Consider the following 19,584-nt stretch of genomic DNA (forward strand, 5'->3'; position numbering starts at 1 on the left):
CATGGAGGTGCTTACACCAAGCCGTGAGGGGCATGCACACTACAGATGAAGAACTCACTTGGGCAGTCTTAAGAGGCACTTTATTGCATAGGATTTGGGGACTGTGGCTCTCTACCCTTCCACCGCACTGCACAGAGCTCAGAGGGGAAGAGGCATGGGATGGGAGGAGTGGGAGAGAGCACAGGCAGGCACTTTCTGTGAGGGCAGGGGGGTGCTGGGAAGGGGATGAGAAGCAGTAGGGGTCAGGTGGATACCGGCCTGCCCCTCCCAGTACCGAGAAGCCGGCCCCGGTGGCAGTGACTTGAGTGTGTTGGGCAGCGCCAGCCAGAGCAGTGGGCAGCCCTCACATGTTTGCGGGGCTGTAGCACAGCAGGTGTAACTGCAGGTTCTGGTCCCAGTGGCGCAGCAGCAGGAAGAGACCCCGGGCTGCAGCTTTGAGGGCAGCTAGGTCAAGGCCATCAGGTAGGTGCTGGGCCCGTAGCCAACAGTCAGCTTTAGCTGCTGCCAGTTCCCACTCGCTGAAGGCAGCAGCGCAGCGGTGCTCCAGCCAGGCGAGCGCCACAGCGGTGGCCCAGGTCCGGCCCCGCAGGTCCGCACCTCCGGGCCCTTCTGCTCCCTCTGAGGCCTCAGTGTCTGAACCCCGTCCACTGTCCACCTGGCCTGGACCCTCAGAGCCTGAGCTGGGGGACGGGCTGCAGGAGGCCGTGGCACTGTCACCCTGGCCAACACCAGGCCCCAGAAGTGCCCAGGGAGAGGAGGCCGAGGTGGGGCTGAGGCTGGCGCGGTGTGCAGCAAAGGGCGAAGCGCGGCACAGGCGCTCCCGAGGGATGTGTACTGCTGCACAGAAGGGTGCATCTAGGCGGAAGGAGCCAGGTGCCTCCTGCAGCCGCACCTGAGGAGAGAGGAGGTGGGGGGAGAAGTGAGCTGAGACAGTGCCCTGGCCCTGGCAGCACCACCCTCCACCTCCCGAGTCCTCACCAAGGGCAAGTAGTCGTGGTCGCTGCCTTTACTGTTGCTGTCGCCAGCCTGGCCCCGGTTGGTGCTGCAGAGTCTGTGGCTGTCAGAGCCTCTGGCCCTCCCACCGCCCAGGCTAAGCCTAGAGGGAGGCTGGGGGGGCAGGTGATGAGGACTTCTGGTGACTGACTTGGAGTTGCCATTTTGGTCTGGGTTCCAGCCACCTACCACAGAGCCTCCCTGAAGTCCTGCAATGGAGCCGGTCAGTGCCAGTGGTAGTCCCTAAGCCTCATAGCTCCCTGCCCTTGCCCCAACTTTGTTACCTTTAGCGTGGACAGCTGTAGGCAGAGGAGCTGCATCTAGTTGGCCTTGAGAGGCAGAAGTGCTTGGGGGCTCAGCTAGCTCTGTAAGGGCACAGGAGATGGGGGTAAACCAGGAGGGGGGCCAGCGAAGTGAGGGCCAGCACCTGAGAGGTCACCCAGGAGGAACTCTACCTGAGCTCCGCACCTGCAGGGCTGAGGGTAGGACCTCCCTGGTGGTAGCATCCACAGCTACGGGGCAGGTGAAGCAGGAAGGGGCAGAGGTGACCTTGCTCGTCTGAAGGGCTCGGAGCCAGGACCTCCGGGCATGGCCTGTGAAAGCAAGGAGCTGGATGCTGAACGGGAGCAGCTGCACTTCCCCCAGCCCCCTCCTACAGGGGGCTTTAGAGAAAAATCTGTGTTCCCCATTGCTTCTCCCTCTGTCCACTTTTGAACAGAGTAGAGTTCCTTCTTGGGGCCAGGTCGGACTCCCCAACTTTGGCAAGTGGTTAGGCTGAACCCTCAGCTCCTAGCAGGACTGGACCCTCCGGCCACCCAGAAATTGAACATTCTGTACAGCACCCAAAGGAAGCACTGACTGTGGTGCCTTTCCTGTCCACTCATTCAGCACTGTCCAATAGAACTTCCTGCAGTGAAGGTAGTGTTCTAGATCTGCGTGATCCAGTATGGCAGCCACTAGTCACACGAGAGTGTTAAGCACTTGAAGTGTGGCTAGTGCAACTGAAAAACTGAAATTTTAACTATTTGATGTTAATATTCTTCCTGAATGGCAGATTTGTTTTTATGTTATGGGCACTATGAGTCATTAACAAGATCACATTTCGCTCTGTGCTGGCTGCTAGGAAGCTTGCCAATTTGGGGACCCATGCTCACAAGGGCACAGAACGTCATCGAGTGCATCTTTAATATAACCTGATTCTCCACTTTCTTTTATTATTCCATTACCCTGTTTATTATTATTTTTTTTGAGGTGAGTGGGCCACCTCAAATTGTGAACAAGATGAGGTATATAGTGGCCAGACACATAGACCTATACCTCTGTCACTTGCTGCCCCATACAGGCTCCTTGGGTCCTGCCCAGGCCCACCAGCAACTCACCTTGGTCAGCCATGGCCTCAGCCCCTCCACGGAGAGCCAGCTGCTCATTGTCCCGGACCACGGAGGCTGCTGTCAGCCGATGGAGTGCTTGGTCCCAAGCACTTTCTCTTTGAGGGGGTGACGGAGGCAGTGAGCCATCACTAGGTCCCCATAGTGTCTCTAGCCCAACACCCACCTCCCAGCACATAGGCTGCTCCCCACACAGGGCTCGGATCACCACGTGGCAGCGTGGAGCCTGAGGAGGCAGTTCCACTGCTGGAGAGGCTGATTCCCCATTGTGGGGCACAGCTGTGAATAAGAAGGGGGGTTCCATCAGCATGTCCCAGTCCATGGGGGCCGGGGAGAGCAGATTTCCTGGAGAGAGACAGCAATGAAGGCAGGGGCGGTGTGGTATCCTCTGCCCTACTTCTCAGGACCTCCTTGGTGTCAGAACCCAGCTCCCCATCCAACCCTTACCTGAGTCATCCAGGCCCTGTCCCAGCTGCTGCCCTGACTCAGGGCCTGGCCCATCTGGTGCTATGCCCAGAGAGGGGTGCCGGGGACGGCCAGGGACTGGGTTCACCTGGCCCGGGGGAGATGAGAGGCTCCGGCCAGCCAGAGCTGCTCTGCGTCGACGACCCAGCACCTCAGCACTCAAGGCCCCAGGCTGCACATAAGAAGTGTGGTCCACTGGTCAAGGAATGCAGAGCTCCTGGCCATCACACATGCATGGCCACGTACCCCTTTGTCTGAAACTGTGGATGGCTGCTCACCAGCCTTAGGAGCAAGGCCAAACTCAGGGCCTCCGGCCCCCTTCCCACTGCCATCTCACTCCATGCCTGGTTTCTCACTTGAGGTTGTTGTTTGTCTCTGTTTTTGTTCATGTCTTCTTCCTCTTTGCCTGGCTAACTTCTACTTATTCTTCCAGACTTGACTCTTGCTTTCCTGACTCCCTCAAACAGTGTTAGCCATCTTGATTCTGACTCTCCCCATAATACTATGTCCCTGTGTTCACCACTGTATGTCACATGGTATCATTGTAGATTTACCCATGTATCTCTTCAGCTGGACTTAATAGTAACCACGGCACAATTTATGGCATATAGGAGATGGTCAATGAACGTTTGCTGGGTGCATAGAATGGAGGTGGACTGACTCTCACCTTGACTGGAGCCATTGGGGGTAGAGGCAGGGGGCAGGAGTGGGAGCCTGCAGGTTCTCCCCAGGCCAGGCTGCGGCAGCCCTGCTGAGAAGGGGGATGCAGGGGAGCAGTGCCCTCAGGGGAGCCAGGGCCCTGGGAGCCAGGGGACTCGCTGCTGCCTGTGGAGCCTGGACCTGGCTCTGGGCTGGCAGAGCAGTGAGTGAGCACATACTGCTCCCGGATGTACGATGACTGGAAGATGCGGCGCCAAATGGCTGTGTCAGAGGAGGGATTGGGTCCGGGGTCTGTGACTGGGTCTGTCAAAGCATCAGTACCTGCTGGGAGGCAAGAGAATGGATCCCAGCCGTGGCCCCTCCCATGGCCCACTCCTCCTCCAACACAGCCACACACTATACCCAGGTACTCACTCTGTTCTGAGTCCCCAGCAGCCCACGGGCTGGACAGCTCTGCTGACACAGTGCCCGTTCCCAACGGCTCCGAGGTGCCAGTGGGCTCAGTGCCAGGACTGGTGGCAGATGGTGCCTCCTCTGGGGATGGGAACACGGAGCCTCCCAAGCTCTGCCAGCCGGGTTCTTGGCCCTAGAGAGGGATAATCATTAGAGAAAAAACCGACTGTAGTTATATGCTACCTCTTTCCAAACAGGATTTAAGATGTCTCACCACAAAAGGCAATAAAGTTAATAAACCAGAAATGAAAGCCTAGTACTAAGGAAGGAAAAGCATACATGATAACCATAAGGTTAATAGAGCTGCTGTGGCTGAGCTTCAGGCTTGGCCCTGAGCTTCCTGGCAGGCAGGCAAAAGGGCAAACACTCCATTATATCGCATCTTTAGTTCTTTTAGAGAAAGAAAGCTTTTCATAATAAAAATAACTATCATTTCAGGGTGCCTGGCTGGCTCAGTCAGTAGAGCATGTGACTCTTGATCTCAGGGCTGTGAGTTCAAGCCCCACGTTGGGCGTGGAGCCTACTTTAGAGAACCAGCAACAACAATCATTTCTTGAACTCCTGCTATGTGTCAAGTACCCTACCAAGAGTGTGCACGTTGTGACCTCTAATTACAACAACCCTGTGACAAAAATCAGTATGACGAAATGGGCTCAGAGAGGTTAAGTGACTTGCCCAAAATCAAATGGTTAGAACATGCTAGAGTTGGGATCTGAGATTTCATCTAGACTATGCTCTGTTTCTGAATATTACAGGAAATAATCCAGGTGGTTCTTTCCTTAGGGCACTGTGTGAAGAACCTAGAAAGTTTCAACAAAACCTTCAAGGCAAATTCTAGAGCTGCTTTCCGTGGCTGTGTGCTTTAGTGACCTTTGGTAAAAGCCAAGGGCAACACTTTATGGGACAATTCAGTGGAAGACCTCATGAAGGGGGCAGACTACAGCCGCTTTGGGGTGCCCGGTGTGATCTCTGGGGAAGCTGAGAGTGCAGTGGAAGAGCTTGGCAGGGAGAGGCACCGGGAGTGGAAGAAGAGTTTTGAAGAGATGCAGGGACTTTAGACATCCCAGGCCTACCACCCGCACCCCAGCCCAGGCCTACCCCTGGGGCACGGGACCGGAAGCCATCCACCCTGAAGAGTGAGCAGTAACCGAGCAGCTGGTCCCCAGGGTAGAGTGCTGGGATCTCCCGGGGGGTCAGCAGTGCCTCCACCGCATCAGGCACAAACCAGTCCACAGAGATGTCACTCAAAGCAGGCTCCAGTGCCTTCCGGAGAGCCTGCACCAGCTGTAAGGAGTGGCCAGAAGGAAGACATGGGAGAGAGAGCTCACAGAGCAGGAGGCCCACAGAGCAGGAAGGCTACCCTTCCACTGATGCCATCTGCCCAGCCCTTAGGCTGAGGGGAGCAGGGTCAGGCTGGGGTCAAGGGAAGGATTGGGGGTAGGAACAAGCAAGGGTTTAGTCTGTCTCCTGGCCTGAGCCATGCCCTGTGGATGAGGCAAGATTTGTTGAGGATATGGCTCAGTACCAGGACAAAACAGAATGAGATTTGGGGGTGGTCAGAGGTCATGTCCCCCACACCTTTGGCCTCCTGCAGCATGCTATAGCATCACCAGCAGCTCCTCCCCTGATTGGCGTCTCAAAGGAGGGGAGGAACTGGAATGGGGGAGGAGAAGTCCTGATCAAGGGTGCCAGGAGACCCCATGACTTGACTGGATTCTGCTTCAGGCTCAGTGTAACTCGGGAGAAGGACTTCTAGGAGTAGGGAACAGGGCTCAGGCTCAAGCTCACCATGGGCTGCAGCCTCTCCCCAGGCCTTGGGAAGTAGGCCTGGCCCCTGCTGAGGGCAGACAGCCCCTGGAGCAGCTGGTGGCAGGCAGGCCCCAGCCCAAAGGAGAAGCACCTGATGAGGGAAGGGAAGCAGCTGTGACCTTCAGGAGCCCCTTGGGAGTGGGGGTCAATCTTAGGCACCTGGTTCAGCCCACCCCATACCTGGCTGCCCCCCTGTGCCACCTCATGAGCTCCAGGGTTTGATGGGTAGCAGCGGCCACGGGCGAGGCAGCAGTCAGGAGGAAGAGCTGCCGAGGGCGGGCCTTGTGCTGGGGCTGCCCCATGGCCCAGTTCAGTGCAGCCAGCACATCTGGGGGACCACTCTCAGCCTGCAGGGTCTCAATGTTCTCACAGATCAGCTGCACAGTGTCCTGGAAAGAAAAGGCATGCTTTGGGCCGCGCCAGGCTGATATACTCTCACTGGGCCCCAATCCCTGGACTGTACTCACATCACTGCAAGACCGGCTCTCTGGGAAGAGGGGCCGCACCGACGTGCCAAACATGGCCAGGTTGATGAGCGTTTGTGGTGGCAGTGACTTTACAGCCAAAACAATGGCATCCTGGGGAGGGCCAGGGAGGACAGCATGAAACAGGTCCTGTGGGCAGTGGTAGGGATTCCAGATTGCCTGCCTTTTCCATGCTGTGTGAAAATGAGGGGCTAGAAGTGGTGGTGTGGGAGAGGCCCAGCATGTCTGAGATTGACTATGAGGGAGACCTGGAGAGTGAGGGAGACTGAGTGTGTGAGAGACCCTGGTGGGGTATGGGAACCCTTGGTTTTGGGATTAGGTAACTTCATGTGCGAGAGAGGCTTTTGGAATCTGGGAGAGACACATATACGTACAAGTAAGAGAGGGATGTGTGTGTGTGTGTGTGTGTGTGTGTGTGTGTGTGTGTGTGTGCGTGCGCGCTCATGCGTGTATCTGTCTGTGAGAGGCTGCCCCCAGCCCACCGCACACCCACACCCTGCCCCACAGGCCTTGTGCGCTATGCTGCTGCCATCCAGCAGGAAGAGAAGTTCCCGTGTGGCTGTGCCCAGGTTTCCAGGCTTAGAGCTCAGGTCCGGGCAGAAGCTCAGCACCAGCACGGGGTTTAACAGGATGTCCTTGTGGAAGCGTCGTTGCAGGAACCACACCTGATCATCGGAGCCCCAAGTCATCCTGTGCCCTAGTGCAAACTCTTGCCTGGGCTTGCAGCAGGACCGAGCCCTCGGGCCTTTTTCTATCTAATACACTCAGAGGGAACACCTTTTTATAGTCATTCGAATAAAGGCGAGGGCAGAGGCAGGTGGCTGTCCTCTGCCTATCAGTCCTAGTTTCCATCCTTTGAGACACACCCCAGGGAGACTTGCATGGGCCCTCCTAGGACAATACTCATCAGCCCTCTGGGATGCTGCCCTCTTAGCAGCTACTAAGAGGTCCTGCTAAAAGCACCCCCCCCCCCCCCGCCACACACACACACAACTGCCCAACTGTTCCTCCTGCACAAATGCAGCCAGTAGTGAGAGGTCAGTGGCCAGGCCAGGACCCCATGCAGCCATACCTGCCGGTCCCCATCACTGTCCCTTCGCTGTAGCCTCTGGAAGTCCCGGCGGGCCCTCACCTGGGCCTCATATTCTGCTGAGCTCAGGCTGCCGGCCTCTAGCATCAGGTGTGGCTGGTGGGGCTCTAAGGAAAAAGGGATATAGTTGTCAGGAAAGTCCCTGTCTCTGGACCTCAATTGCTCGGTCCCACTGTCCCAGGAGGACCCTGCAAGTCCAGCACGTCCCTCACAGATGGCTCAATCCACCTGGCTTGGGAGCCAGAAATCTATACTTGAAAAATGCTATCCAAGTGGTCCTGAAGTAGGTCAGAGCTGGCCCACTGTGTGTCCCAGTCTCTCACCACTGGGGTGCAGCAGGATCTCCAATGACCGGTCACAGTGGTGGCCCTCTGCTAATGTGACACAGATGGTGGCTGCGGAGCTGGCATGAGGTGGGGCGTCTGCCCGCAGAGCATGAGAAGGGCTCTCCAGGCCTGAGGGAGGGAGAGGCAGGGAGAGATGATCACCCCACCCCAAGCCAGTACTAATGCACAAACATCACCTTCCCAGACAACAGTGGTATGGGCAAGGATCATGACTGATTCAGCTCAGCTCTTAGCGCCTAATCTAGAGGGCTGCATGGACAAGGGGAGGGATTTTGCCTGCTTTCATGAGCTGAGAGGTAGGTTCCCAGCTCTGTTTCTGGCTGATCAGTTATACAGCAGCCAGCTGATTTAGCATCCTCCCCCACCTCTTACACAAGAAAACTCCACTTCATCACTTGGACTGGTCTCAATTTAATCCCTTTCTTCCCACTGGTGAGTGGAGTGGGGTATAAATAAATGACACTGACGAACCTGGGGGGGGGGGTGTTGTGTAGAAGTGTCCAGGGGATGCTCCTACCAAAACTGGAGGTTCCTAAGACTTAGGTCCTTGTTTTCTTTTTTTCCTGTGTTCCTCCCAGTCCTGAGCCCTGAATTATTATTTCCTAGTCAGCTATGCTAGGAGGGGCACCCACCTGCTAGCAGGCATGGCCCAGTGACCAGCATCTCGAAGGAGAAGGTGTACGGGGCAGGGCAGCGGGCAGGGCCTGAGAACACATCCGGAGGGGCCGCTGGCTCCTCCCAGGCCAGCCCTTCCTCCTGAGGGCTGCCCACCCCGAAGCAGCTGGTAGGGCTGGAAGGGAGCGCGAGGAGGGTCACGGGCCCACCACCAAGGCCCTTAGCCCCTCTGGATGAATGGCCCAGCCCTTCCCCACCCTGTCCATCCCCCAGGGCACCCTACCAAAGCCCCCTCACCCGCACTAGACCCAGAGAAGCCGAGGGAGGGACGAAGAGAATCACCATAGGCCCAACCTGTCGTCACAGAGCCCCGGAGGCCTGGGGGGCCCCGGTGGGCCTGGTGAGGCCAGTGGGGTGAGCACAGAGGGCAGAGCCACGTGCAGCACCCCATCAGGCCTTGAGGGCAACTCCCGGCTGCTGCGCAGGGTCACTGTCATGGTGCCGGCCGCGTTGATGAGGCCTGTGGGCAGCACCAGTGTGGACCGGGCCTGGGCCAGATCCAACACAAGATGACCTATGATGAGTGAGAAGAGGGGTCAGACGGGGCTGGAAGCAGAAGAGATGGGGGAAATAGGAAATGGGAGCAGTCACTGAGTCAGGGGAGCCTAGGCAAGGGGGACTTCACAAAGTTAGAAGGACACGGGGCTAATGTGTTGGTGATGCAGAATGGAGGCATGAGCCAAATGATGGTCAAAGCAGAGGTAGGATGATAGCAGAAGGATCTGGCTGTCATCAGGAAAAGGAGTAGTGACATCACTGCTATTAGAGAGCTGAGAAGGGGCATGTCCACACCACCCCCAAGATCCTAGGGGATCCATACCCTCTGCCCTTATTCCCCTGCCTGTCTCTGCCCATTCAACCCTTGGGTATCATCTTCCTCAGGACCCTCCCTGTGGACTGACATGTCCCATAGCCTGGGACCCAGTCTGCTCACAAATCCCTTGCTCATAAACAGTCAGGGGCTCCCCACTGCCCACTAGGAGTGGCTTCAGAATTTTCTACCCAAGAGGCGTTCAGTGGCTGTAATCTGCTTGGAAGCTGGCTAGAGGACTTAAAGCTGTACTGGTATGCAAAGCACATCATTTTACATCGCCCCTAGGTTCATTTGGGGACTGGTGGAATCACGGGGGTTGCTGCTACTAAAGGAAAAATGGCCACGTGTATGCAGTGGCAGTCAAGGCCTCAGGCTACCTTTATAGCCCTACTTGGCTTCATCTCCCCACAATAATCATTTACACATTCTTTAGAGAAATGCCTGCAGAATAAATGAAGGGAAGAAAAAGATGGAAGGAAAGAAGACAGGGAGATAAGAAGGAAAAAAGGGGCTTCTATCCCAACTAGCTAAGGCTTGGGGACAGCCTGATACAGTGGAGAGAGCACAGGATCAGGTTTTGAGTGTGACTTCTAATTCTGCCCTTGGGTAACTCTTCTGTTTTAAGGAGCTTCCGTTTTCTCATCCATGAAATGGGGGTCATAATTGTGTCTCAGAGACTGTGGTGACAAATAAATGAGATAATGTATGCATAGCATCTGACACATAAGAGGCTGTTGTATTATTTTCACACCTATAAAAGGAGGATAGAGAACAACAGTTGCATTACATACCTCTCTGGATTCAAATGAGGTGATACCAGTGACTGGACTTTGTGAACTGTAAATTGCTATAAACACGAGGTGTTTTATTTAATTTACCATCACTGTGTACAATTTACTTCCAAACCTTTGCTTATACCATCGCCCCTACTGGAGTGCCTTCTCCCTCCTCTCCACTTCACCAGTCATACTCTTCCTTTTGGTCAAATGCTGGCTCCATTTCCTTCTGGAACATTCCTGGGGCCTCAGCCCAGAGCTCACTCTGGCCTCTCACTGTCTGCTGGACCTACACCAACTCTCAACACCACTGGATTCTGTCTTTCTTACAGGGATGGCAAATCCCATGTGCAGGAATCAAATGAATGTCCAAATAAATAAATGAAAGGATGAAGTGCAAACCACAAAACCTAGCACAGGGATGGGCTTCCACTCCTTCACCCAGCAATCATTGAGCCTCCTTATACCACATTCTGTGCGAGATGCTGGGGCTTAGAGATGTCCAAAGAAAGCCCAGTCCCAGGCTCAGGAGCTAATGCTCCAGCTCGGGAGACAGACGTGTGGACCGCCTGCTGCGTCTGTCTCTCAGGCCGCGAACCTCGCGTCAGGCCTGGGTCACATTGCCCCTGCACCTGGTGCAAGTAAGGTGCCTAGTCCACGACTGTTGAATAAAGCCATGAATCAATGAATGAAAAAATCAGCGGCTGGAGGGGGAGCGGGGAGGGACGGGACGCAGAGCGGGTGCAGGAATCAGAGCGGGGCTGACTTTCGGGGCGAGGCGACGGCGCCCTGCACTCACCCTGCGCGCAGCGGCGGGGCGTGGAGGCCCCCAACCCGGGGCCCAGCGCACGGCAGCAAGCGGCCTGTGAGCGTCGCCTGCTCTGCAGCTGGAACGAGACGCGCCGTCCCGCCGCCTCCGCCTCGAAGCCCGAGACCACTTCGGCCTCCGCCAACGGGTACACAAATACGCCTGCGGCGGGGGCAGGGGGCACAGGTGACGTCGAACCTCGCCCGGCCCCCTGTCCCCGCCACCCCGAGCCCCGCCCAGGCCTCACCGTCCACCGGCTGCGGCTGCGGGTTGTGGTACGTGAGCCGGGCCCGCAGGCTGAGACAGGGGCCGTTGGCGCAGGCCCGGACCCAGGAGTCAGTCAGGGGCAGCGGCGTCCAGCTGGAGGGGCAGTACAGGCCGGGCATGGCGCCCCTGGGGGAGGGGGTTCGATGAAGGGGTCCGCAGGGTGGGGTCACGGGCGCCAGACCCCGCCCTCCTGAAAGCCGCCGGGAAAATCGAACTCAGGCACTGGGACGCCGGGCAGCGAGGAGCGCGGCGGGGCTGAGCCGGGGGCTCCCACCCGGCGGACAGGTGGCGAGGGGAGGGAAGAGGGGGATCGCGTGATGGGCATCCTCGCGGGTTACCTGGGAAGCCGGGGCGGAGCGCGGCTCCGGGCTGCTCCGGGAGCCGGGGAGCGGAGGGTTAATGATTAACTGGCGCTCCAAGCGCCCAGCACTCCCGCCGCCGGCTCCTCCGGGGACAGAGGGTAGGAATGGGGGAGGGGGTCACAGCTGTTCCACCACCAGCTCCCAGGCCTCGCCGCCGCCCCCGTACCTGCCGGCCCCCCGGGGCTCCCCGCGGCTGCCAGCTGTCGGAAGTGGCGCGGGTGGCGAGATAGAAGCAGCTCTGGGTGAGGAGCAAGGGTTTAAAGGGCCAGCATCCTCCTGGGTGTCCCCAGCCCAGCGAGGGACAGCAGGGGCGGGGTGGGAGGGGGAGCAGAAGGACCGTAGTCTTTCCCTCTCCAGCGCCTCACCTGACTGGAGCGCTGAGAGGGGCTGCAGGCCGGAGTGGAGGGGGTTTGGGTGGGAAGAACGAGACAGGGAAGCGACAGGAGGGGGTCTTTAGGATGCAAGACCGGGAGAGGTGTCCGGGCAGGGGGATTGCTCGGAATCCGTCTAGGGCACCCACCTCTCCCCACCCTGGCAGAACTGAGACTAGAGTGGGCGGCCCCACAGCCGAGCTGTCGGGATGCGGCAGGCAGGGTCTAGGGGTCGTCCCCCTCCCCGCGGGCAGCCCCAGCCTCACGGTCGCGTCCTCTGCGGAGTTCTGGGCGCCACAACTGGACCACCGTGGGTAGGTCCGCCTCCGCGCTTCGGGCCGCACGCAGTCCGGGCACCCTGCGCGGCACCCGCTCCAGACTCCCGCTGCGGCCGATCTGAGTCCGCGCAGGGGCGCCGGCTCTGCGGGTGCTGGTCCCGCCCCCGCTCGGGAAGGCCGCCCCTTCAGCCCGCCCCGGCCCCGCCTGCCGCTGCGGCGGGGCTGCTGCTGGCCCCTCCGCCCCCGCTTCGGGCGCGGTGCCGCCTCCGCGCAAACCCCGGCGGCTCCAGCTAGACCCGGCACCGCAGTGCGGGGACCGCGTCCCCGCCGCCTCACAGGCCCCGGTAGATGAGGGACTCAGGCCTACAAGGCCCCACCCTTTCTATCCTTCAGGAAGTGAAACGTTCTGCAAGTGCAGCAGAGGGCTCAGTCTGCACCGCCCTCCCCCCCCCCCCCCAGCACTGCAGCGACCCCAGCTGTTCCGTATCACCCCACTTCCCGCCTTGGCTAGGCTTTTCGTCAGTGCAGTGACCGTCTCTCATCACTGCAGCGAACCCAGTGCTTCATCACCGCAGGACCCCTCCCCCCGCCCCCCAAAGCCAGCCCTTTTTCTTTGCAAAGTGCTCTTTCATCGGTGCAGAAATCTGCCCCCATCCCTGCAGCTATCTTCTGCTTGCCTGATCACTTCAGTAACCACTCACTCCAAGTAGGGGTCCCCCAACACTGCAGCGAGTTCCGCCCACCCCCAAGCAGCCAACATTCCCATCGCTGCAGTACTACCTTTCCCACCTTTCCTGCGGATGCGGAGAGTAGGCAACATCAGCCCCTCAGGCTTATAACTTCCTACTACCTTCAGCTGCCCACAGTCTTGGAAATGAGGCCTTCCAGCCTGTAGCGGCTTCCCTTGGCTTGAGACTGCCCCATCGTAACAGTGACTCCCCTCACCCCACCCCCATCACTGCAGCACCTGCAGGAGAAAATATCCCTGAGTATAAACAGGTCCCTTGTTATTGGCAGAACTTTCATGCAGCTTGACAGTGTTATGGTGCAAAAGATTAGGGAAGTCTGTAAAACCTCCCCCAGGATTCCTGAGGGAGAGTCTGGGAGCTCTGGGGACGTAACCATGTTTGGGAGTCACCCATGCAAGCTTTCTTGCAGAAGTCACACTCAGACTCTGCAAAAAGAGCTTTGAGGAGAACTGGGGGTGGTGAGGGGGTGGTGAGGGGGTGGAAGTGGGCTTTCAAGCCAGACTTAGGGTTCTTGCCCCTCCCCATTTACTCCATCCTTCTGATTCCTGTCACTATCATCATACTGACCCCACCCAGGAGGATCCCTTGCCTCCTTGGGCACTTGAGCCCTCAACCCCAACCCTTTCTCTTGCTCAAACCACTTAGTGTGGTAGAGATAGCTTGGCCTTTTCCCAGGGAACTTCAAGGGTGAAAAATCACAAGGACAATACAGGAAGCATAGACAAAATTGCAATGAAAGATCCAGCTTACAGGGAGCTCCAGCTGAGTCCCAAACTTGTTCCTTCCACACCATCTGAACTATAGTTCCATTGACTCCTCCCTTCCCTTCCCGGCTGAACCTGCCTGCTGCCTCATTCTGAGTTAGGATCCCTCTTACAGGCTTAGGAGAGAAACAGTGGATGGTGAGTGGGCTGATTTGCCCTCCAGGGGACCCAGGTCTCCAGCCAGGACCAGCCTGGCCCTGAGGTCTCCATGGAAATCCAGGCAGTGGCCACCTCCCCATTGGTGTTTTTGTGCAAATGGACCAAGAGCTACATGTGATCTGCAGGCCAAACATGAAGCTGCAGAGAGTAGTCATTAGGGAGACTTAAATATACAAAAAAGGAAAAACAGGTCCTTGTTTTAGGTTCTGAGGAGGTCTTAGATGTAAGACGGTCTCCCAGGAAGTGGTCCCTGTCAAAGATTAGACAACACATTGGTGGAAACCAAGCTTTGCTGAGAAGCTGGACCAGCCCTGAGATCCTGCTGGAAAGCTGTCTTAGTTGAGGCAAGCTCATCAAGAAGGCAAGAGGGGTAAAGCATCCTGCAGGATAGGGCAGGACATTGAAGGCTGCCGGGAATCCCTAAGGAGGCGGATCTGTAGGGGTAGTAAGAGGGTCTCTGAGGCCCAGCTGGGAGGTGCTTTGGTAGTGGGGCTGCAGTATGACAGGCAGCTGAGAACAGGAAAGGACAGCACATTCCTGGAGGGCCCCAGAACCAGGTTCCAGGAGGTGGAGGAGGTCCTTGGCAGAGCTAAGGAATAGCACAGAGCTTGAGTGGTCTGCCATGTGCAAGGCATAGGGGAAGGAGTAGAGGAAAGAGAACTAAAAAGGCATAGCCTCTGCCTTGAAAGGCTCCCACTTAGTGAAAAAGGCAAATACACAGTTACCGTAGATTAAGATGAGTGCTGCGTTAGAGAGATGTCCTGGATATTGTAAAGCTTTTGACAAGAAGCTTTTAGGAGAGGCACCTAACTTGGTGGTGGTGGTGGGTGGGTTGCCATTTAAGTCAAGTCCTAATCAGGAGTTAAGCAGTGAAGGAGAAAATATTTCAGGCGGAGGAATCAGCTCATTGAAAGGTGAAAGAGCCATGGGGTGCCTGGGTGGCTCAGTCAGTTAAGCATCCTACTTCAGCTCAGGTCATGATTTCATGGTTCCTGGGTTTGAGCCTCACATCGGTCTCTGTGCTGGCAGCTCAGAGCCTGGAGCCTGCTTCGAATTCTGCGTCTCCCTCTCTCTCTCTGTCTCTCCCTGGCTTGTCTCTCTCTCTCTCTCTCTCAAAAATGAATAAACATTAAAAAAAAATTAAAAGGTAAAAGAGCCAGAGGGACTGAGTATAAATAGGTAAGTAATTGTTTTTTCTCTTAGTTAAGATTCATCAGTCACTTACGGTAGGCCATGCACTGCACTGAGCATGGGTTCCCTCCTTTAATGATCAAAACAGCCCAAGAGATAGGTATTATTATTATCTTACAGATGAGAAATCCCAAGATGGGACAGGGTAAGTAACTTGCTCAGCATAAGCTAGTAAAGTGGTAGAGCCAGGTTGTTGAACTCAGATGCTCTGGTCTCAGAACCCTTGTTTTTAAACTACTACGATAGACAATATGGTTTTCTTGATGTTTATTTCTTGATTTATTTCTCTTTAATTTTCCCTAAATCTCTTTTTTTTCAGTTTTTTTTTTTAATTGACACACAACATTGCGTTCGTTTTAGGTATATAACATAATGATTAGATATATATTGCAAAATGATTACCACACTGAGTTTAGTTAACATCCATTTAGATTCCCTATATCTCTTAATACCCTTCCTTTTGAAAATACTCATCAGTCTTGGCTGAACTAAAAGAAAAAAAAGGGGGGAACCAGAAGAGAAAGGGTGTGTCCCACTGTCATGGTAGGAAAGCCTAGTGCCAAGCCAGTGGGCAGAAGGGGGAGCTGGTGGGACCCAGGCAGGGAATGAGATGGGAAGGGGTAGTTGAAACTAGAGCCCATGTTCTCCTCACGAGCCTGTGAGAGCCCCTGGGAGTGACTCCCTCATCCTACCACAGGGCCTGGAACACAGCAGGTACCCAATAAGTGTTGGCTGACTCAAGAGCAGTGATGATGTGAGGAAAACCACTGGCTGTTAGTCAAATTGACCCTATTTTTAAATCTGTGTGGGGCAGGAAGCCGGGCCATTGAGGTCCCTGCTCACCTTGGCCACCACCAAGCTGGCCTGCAGGGTGCTGTTTTTCCTCTGATCTGGCCTAAGAGGGAGGATTCAAACTCACCCTTCAGCTCAGGCTAACACTGCCCAGGTTGGAGCTGGAACATGTCAACAACTTTACCAAGGGTGGTGGTGATAGAAGGTGAGGACAGGGTGAACCCAAAGAGAAATGGCCTCGGAAAATGACGCTCAGCCAGGTCAACCTGTTGCAAAGCACAGCTCAATTGTCTTCTGCTTGTGGGCTGCCTCCCTGCCGTTGGGGACAGTGGTCTTATTTCCCCAAGCCTCAGAAGCATCTACACTCTCAGATTCGAGCTCTGGAAGGGTTAGGTTTAGAGAAACAGAAGACTTTTGCCTCCTTTCTGTTGCAAGCTTGATTCCTCAAATTGCAGCCTCAATTTGAAGCCCAAACTAAAAGATGGCTTAGTTCACGACTTAATTCATCCATTTATTCACTCAATAAATATTTCTTGTTGCAGCCTACTATGTGCTAGAGCTGATGCTATAGCAGGAAACAAGATAGTGGTGGATCCCACCCCTCATGAAATACATCAAACAAATTATCCAATTAATCGTTAAACTTCTTACTTGGACATAACTTCAAAACTTGTACAAAAATTGCAATAGATTTTTTTCCTGAACTGTTTGAAAATAGGTGTACACGCTGTGCTTCTTTACCCCTAAATACTCCAATGTGTCTGTAGAACAAGGACACTCTTCCATAACCACAGAATAGTTGTCAAATTCAGGAAACTCAACTTGGAAACAATGCTACTAAACTACAGCCATATCCCAATTTCATGGATTGTTGCAAAAATGTTCTTCATAGATATCCTCCACCGCTATCCAATCCAGGATCACACATTGCATTTAGTTGATCGGTCTGTTTATAGCCTTCTTTTTCAAAAGTTAGTTTCCCTTTCTTATCGTTTTTTACAACACTGACTTGTTAAAAAGAGTACTAGTCAGTTGTTTTGTAGAATGTCCCTCAGTTTGGGTTTGTCTGTTGTTTTCTCGTGGTTAGATTCAGAGCATTTACTTTTTATTTATTATTTTACTTTTTAAAGTTTATTTATTTTGGGAAAGAGAGAGAGTGCAAGTGGGGGAGGGGCAGAGAGAGAGGGAGAGAGAGAATCCCAAGCAGGGATTCTCTCTCTGCACTGACAGTGCAGAGCCCGATGTGGAGCTCGAACTCACGAACTGTGAGAGCATGACCTGAGCCAAAATCAAGACTCAGATGCTTAACCGACTGAGCCACCCAGGCACTCCCAGAATATTTATTTTTGCCAGAAATATTACAAGGTGATGTGGTGCCCTTCTCACTATATCACATAAGGATGTGCATATCAGTTTAGTATAATACACTCTAGTTCCATCCATGTTGTTGCAAATGGCAACATTTCATTCTTTTTGATCATCGAGTAACATTCCATTATACACACACACACACACACACACACACACACACACACCACATCTTCTTCTTTATCCATCAGTCGATGGATATTTGGGCTCTTTCCATACTTTGACTATTGTTGATAGCGCTGCTATAAACATTGGGGTGCATGTGTCCCTTCGAAACAGCACACCTGTATCCCTTGGATAAATACCTAGTAGTGCAATTGCTGGGTCACAGGGTAGTTCTACTTTTAATTTTTTGAGGAACCTCCCTGTTTTCCAGAGTGGCTGCACTAGTTTGCATTCCCACCTGCAGTGCAAAAGGTTCCCCTTTCTCCACATCTTGGCCAACATCTGTTATTTCCTGAGTTAATTTTAGCCATTCTACCAGGTGTGAGGTGGTACCTCAGTGTGGTTCTGATTTGTATTTCTCTGATGGTAAGTGATGTTGAACATCTTTTCATGTGTCTGTTAGCCATGATGAACATAGGGGAAGGGAAGGAAAAATAAGATAAAAACAGAGAGGGAGGCAAACCACAAGAGACTCTCAAATACAAGGGTGCATGGGTGGCTCACTCGGTTAAGCTGGGACTTGGCTCAGGCCATGATCTTGCAGTTCATGGGTTTGAGCCCCACGTCTGGCTTCGTGCTGACAGTGTGGAGCCTGCTTGGGATTCTCTGTCTCCTTCTCTTTCTCTGCCCCTCCCCCATTTGTGTGCATGTGCACGTTCCCTCTCTCTCTGTCTCAAATAAATAAAACTTAAAAAAAGAGAGAGAGGGGTGCCTGGGTGGCTCAGTAGGTTAAGCGTCTGACTTTGGGTCAGGTAATGATCTCACTCACAGTCCATGAGTTCGAGCTTCGCATCGGGCTCTGTGACGACAGCTCAGAGCCTGAAACCTGCTTCTGATTCTGTGTCTCCCTCTCTCTCTGCCCCTCCCCCACTCATGCTCTGTCTCTCTTTCAAAAATAAAATAAAAACATTAAAGAGAGTGAGAGAGAGACTTAAATACAGAGAACAAACAGGGCTGCTGGAAGGGAGGTGGGTGGAGGTATGGGCTAAGTGGGTGATGGGCATTAAGGAAGGCACTTGTTGGGATGTGCACTGGGTGTTATACGTAAGTGAATCACTGGGTTCTACTCCTGAAACCAATACTACACTGTATGTTAACTAACTTGAACTTAAATAAATAAATTTTTTACAAAGGATGTGCGTATCAGTTACCTTTACTGGTGATATTAACTTTGATCATTTGCTTAAGGTGGTGTATTAGGGTTTTCCAGAGAAGGAAAACCAAGAGGAGATATATCTATATCTTCTATAATGTATGTATATTTACATTTAGATGACTTATTTATTATAAGGAATTAGTTCACCCAATTTTGGAGGCAAGAAAGTTCAAATTTGCCCCGAGGGCTGGCAGACTGGAGACCCAGGAGAACTGATGGTGCAGATGAAGTCTGAAGGCAGTCTGCTGGAGAATCCCCTCTTGCTGGAGAGGCTGGTCTTTTTGTTAAATTCAAGCTTTTGGATGAGGCTCACTCACGTTATGGAAGGCAGTCAAGTTACTTACAGTTCACCAATTTAAATATTAATCACATCAAAAATCATCTCCAAGTTGACACATGAAATGGTCACAAGTATTAATGTTCCAATTAATATTTTATGTCAGTTTTATCGAGGTATAATTTACATACAATAAAATCTATTTTTTATTGTGGTAAAGTACATATAAATAAAATTTACCATTAGTGATATTTCCTACATTCACAATGTTGTGCCTCCATCACTACTATCTAGTTCCAGAACATTTTTTATCACTCCAAAAGGAAACCCCATACCCATCAGTCACTTTCCATTTCTGCCTCCTCTCTGTCCCTGGAAACTACTAATGTGCTTTCTGCTCTCTAGACTTACCTATTCTGGATATTCCATATAAATATTTATTTTTTAACATTTATTTATTATTTTTGAGAGACAGAGACAGAGTGGGAGCGGGAAAGGGGCAGAGAGAGAGAGGGAGAGAGCTCTATGAGCTGTCAGTACAGAGCCTGATGTAGGGCTTGAACCCATGAGCCATGAGATCATGACCTGAGCCGAAGTCACTTAACCAATTGAGCCACCCAGGCACCCCGATATTCCATATAAATAGAATCATATAATACAGTGCCTTTTTGTCTGACTTCTTTCACTTAACATAATATTTCCAAGGTTCACCTATGCTGTAGTATGCATCGATCCGTCCTTCATTTCTGTTTATGGCTGAATAATATTCCAATGTAATGATATTCATGTTTTATTCATCCAATCCTCAGTTGATGGACACTTGGGTCTTTTCCAACTTTTGGCTATTGTGAACAGAGCTGCTACAAACCTTTGTGTACAAGTTTTTGTTTGAACACCTGTTTTCTATTTTCAGTTCTTCTGG

The 19,584-nt window shown here is 53.4% G+C and overlaps 1 protein-coding gene across 2 annotated transcripts; it reads right to left on the reverse strand.

Annotated features, from left to right (window-relative positions):
• Positions 1 to 44: 44 nt before the first annotated feature.
• VWA5B2 (von Willebrand factor A domain containing 5B2) lies at positions 45 to 12,143 on the reverse strand. Of its 2 annotated transcripts, none has more exons than XM_042956054.1 (19): positions 11,011 to 12,143; positions 10,755 to 10,925; positions 8,660 to 8,879; positions 8,323 to 8,480; positions 7,667 to 7,798; positions 7,326 to 7,450; positions 6,763 to 6,918; positions 6,236 to 6,346; positions 5,949 to 6,157; positions 5,748 to 5,859; positions 5,058 to 5,243; positions 3,921 to 4,092; positions 3,514 to 3,827; positions 2,829 to 3,018; positions 2,373 to 2,726; positions 1,449 to 1,586; positions 1,278 to 1,358; positions 979 to 1,202; positions 45 to 892 (listed from the first exon to the last, which is right to left on the reverse strand). In XM_042956054.1, the coding sequence occupies exons 1-19, from the start codon at positions 11,147 to 11,149 to the stop codon at positions 344 to 346; spliced, it is 3,741 nt and encodes a 1,246-aa protein (XP_042811988.1). In that variant the 5' UTR covers positions 11,150 to 12,143; the 3' UTR covers positions 45 to 343. The 2 variants fall into 2 exon arrangements, with proteins under 2 accessions (XP_042811988.1, XP_042811987.1); XM_042956053.1 differs by having other exon boundaries at positions 3,514 to 3,830.
• Positions 12,144 to 19,584: the final 7,441 nt, after the last annotated feature.

The sequence above is a fragment of the Panthera leo genome, chromosome C2 (assembly GCF_018350215.1).
Source record: "Panthera leo isolate Ple1 chromosome C2, P.leo_Ple1_pat1.1, whole genome shotgun sequence".
Taxonomy (NCBI): Eukaryota; Metazoa; Chordata; class Mammalia; order Carnivora; family Felidae; genus Panthera; species Panthera leo.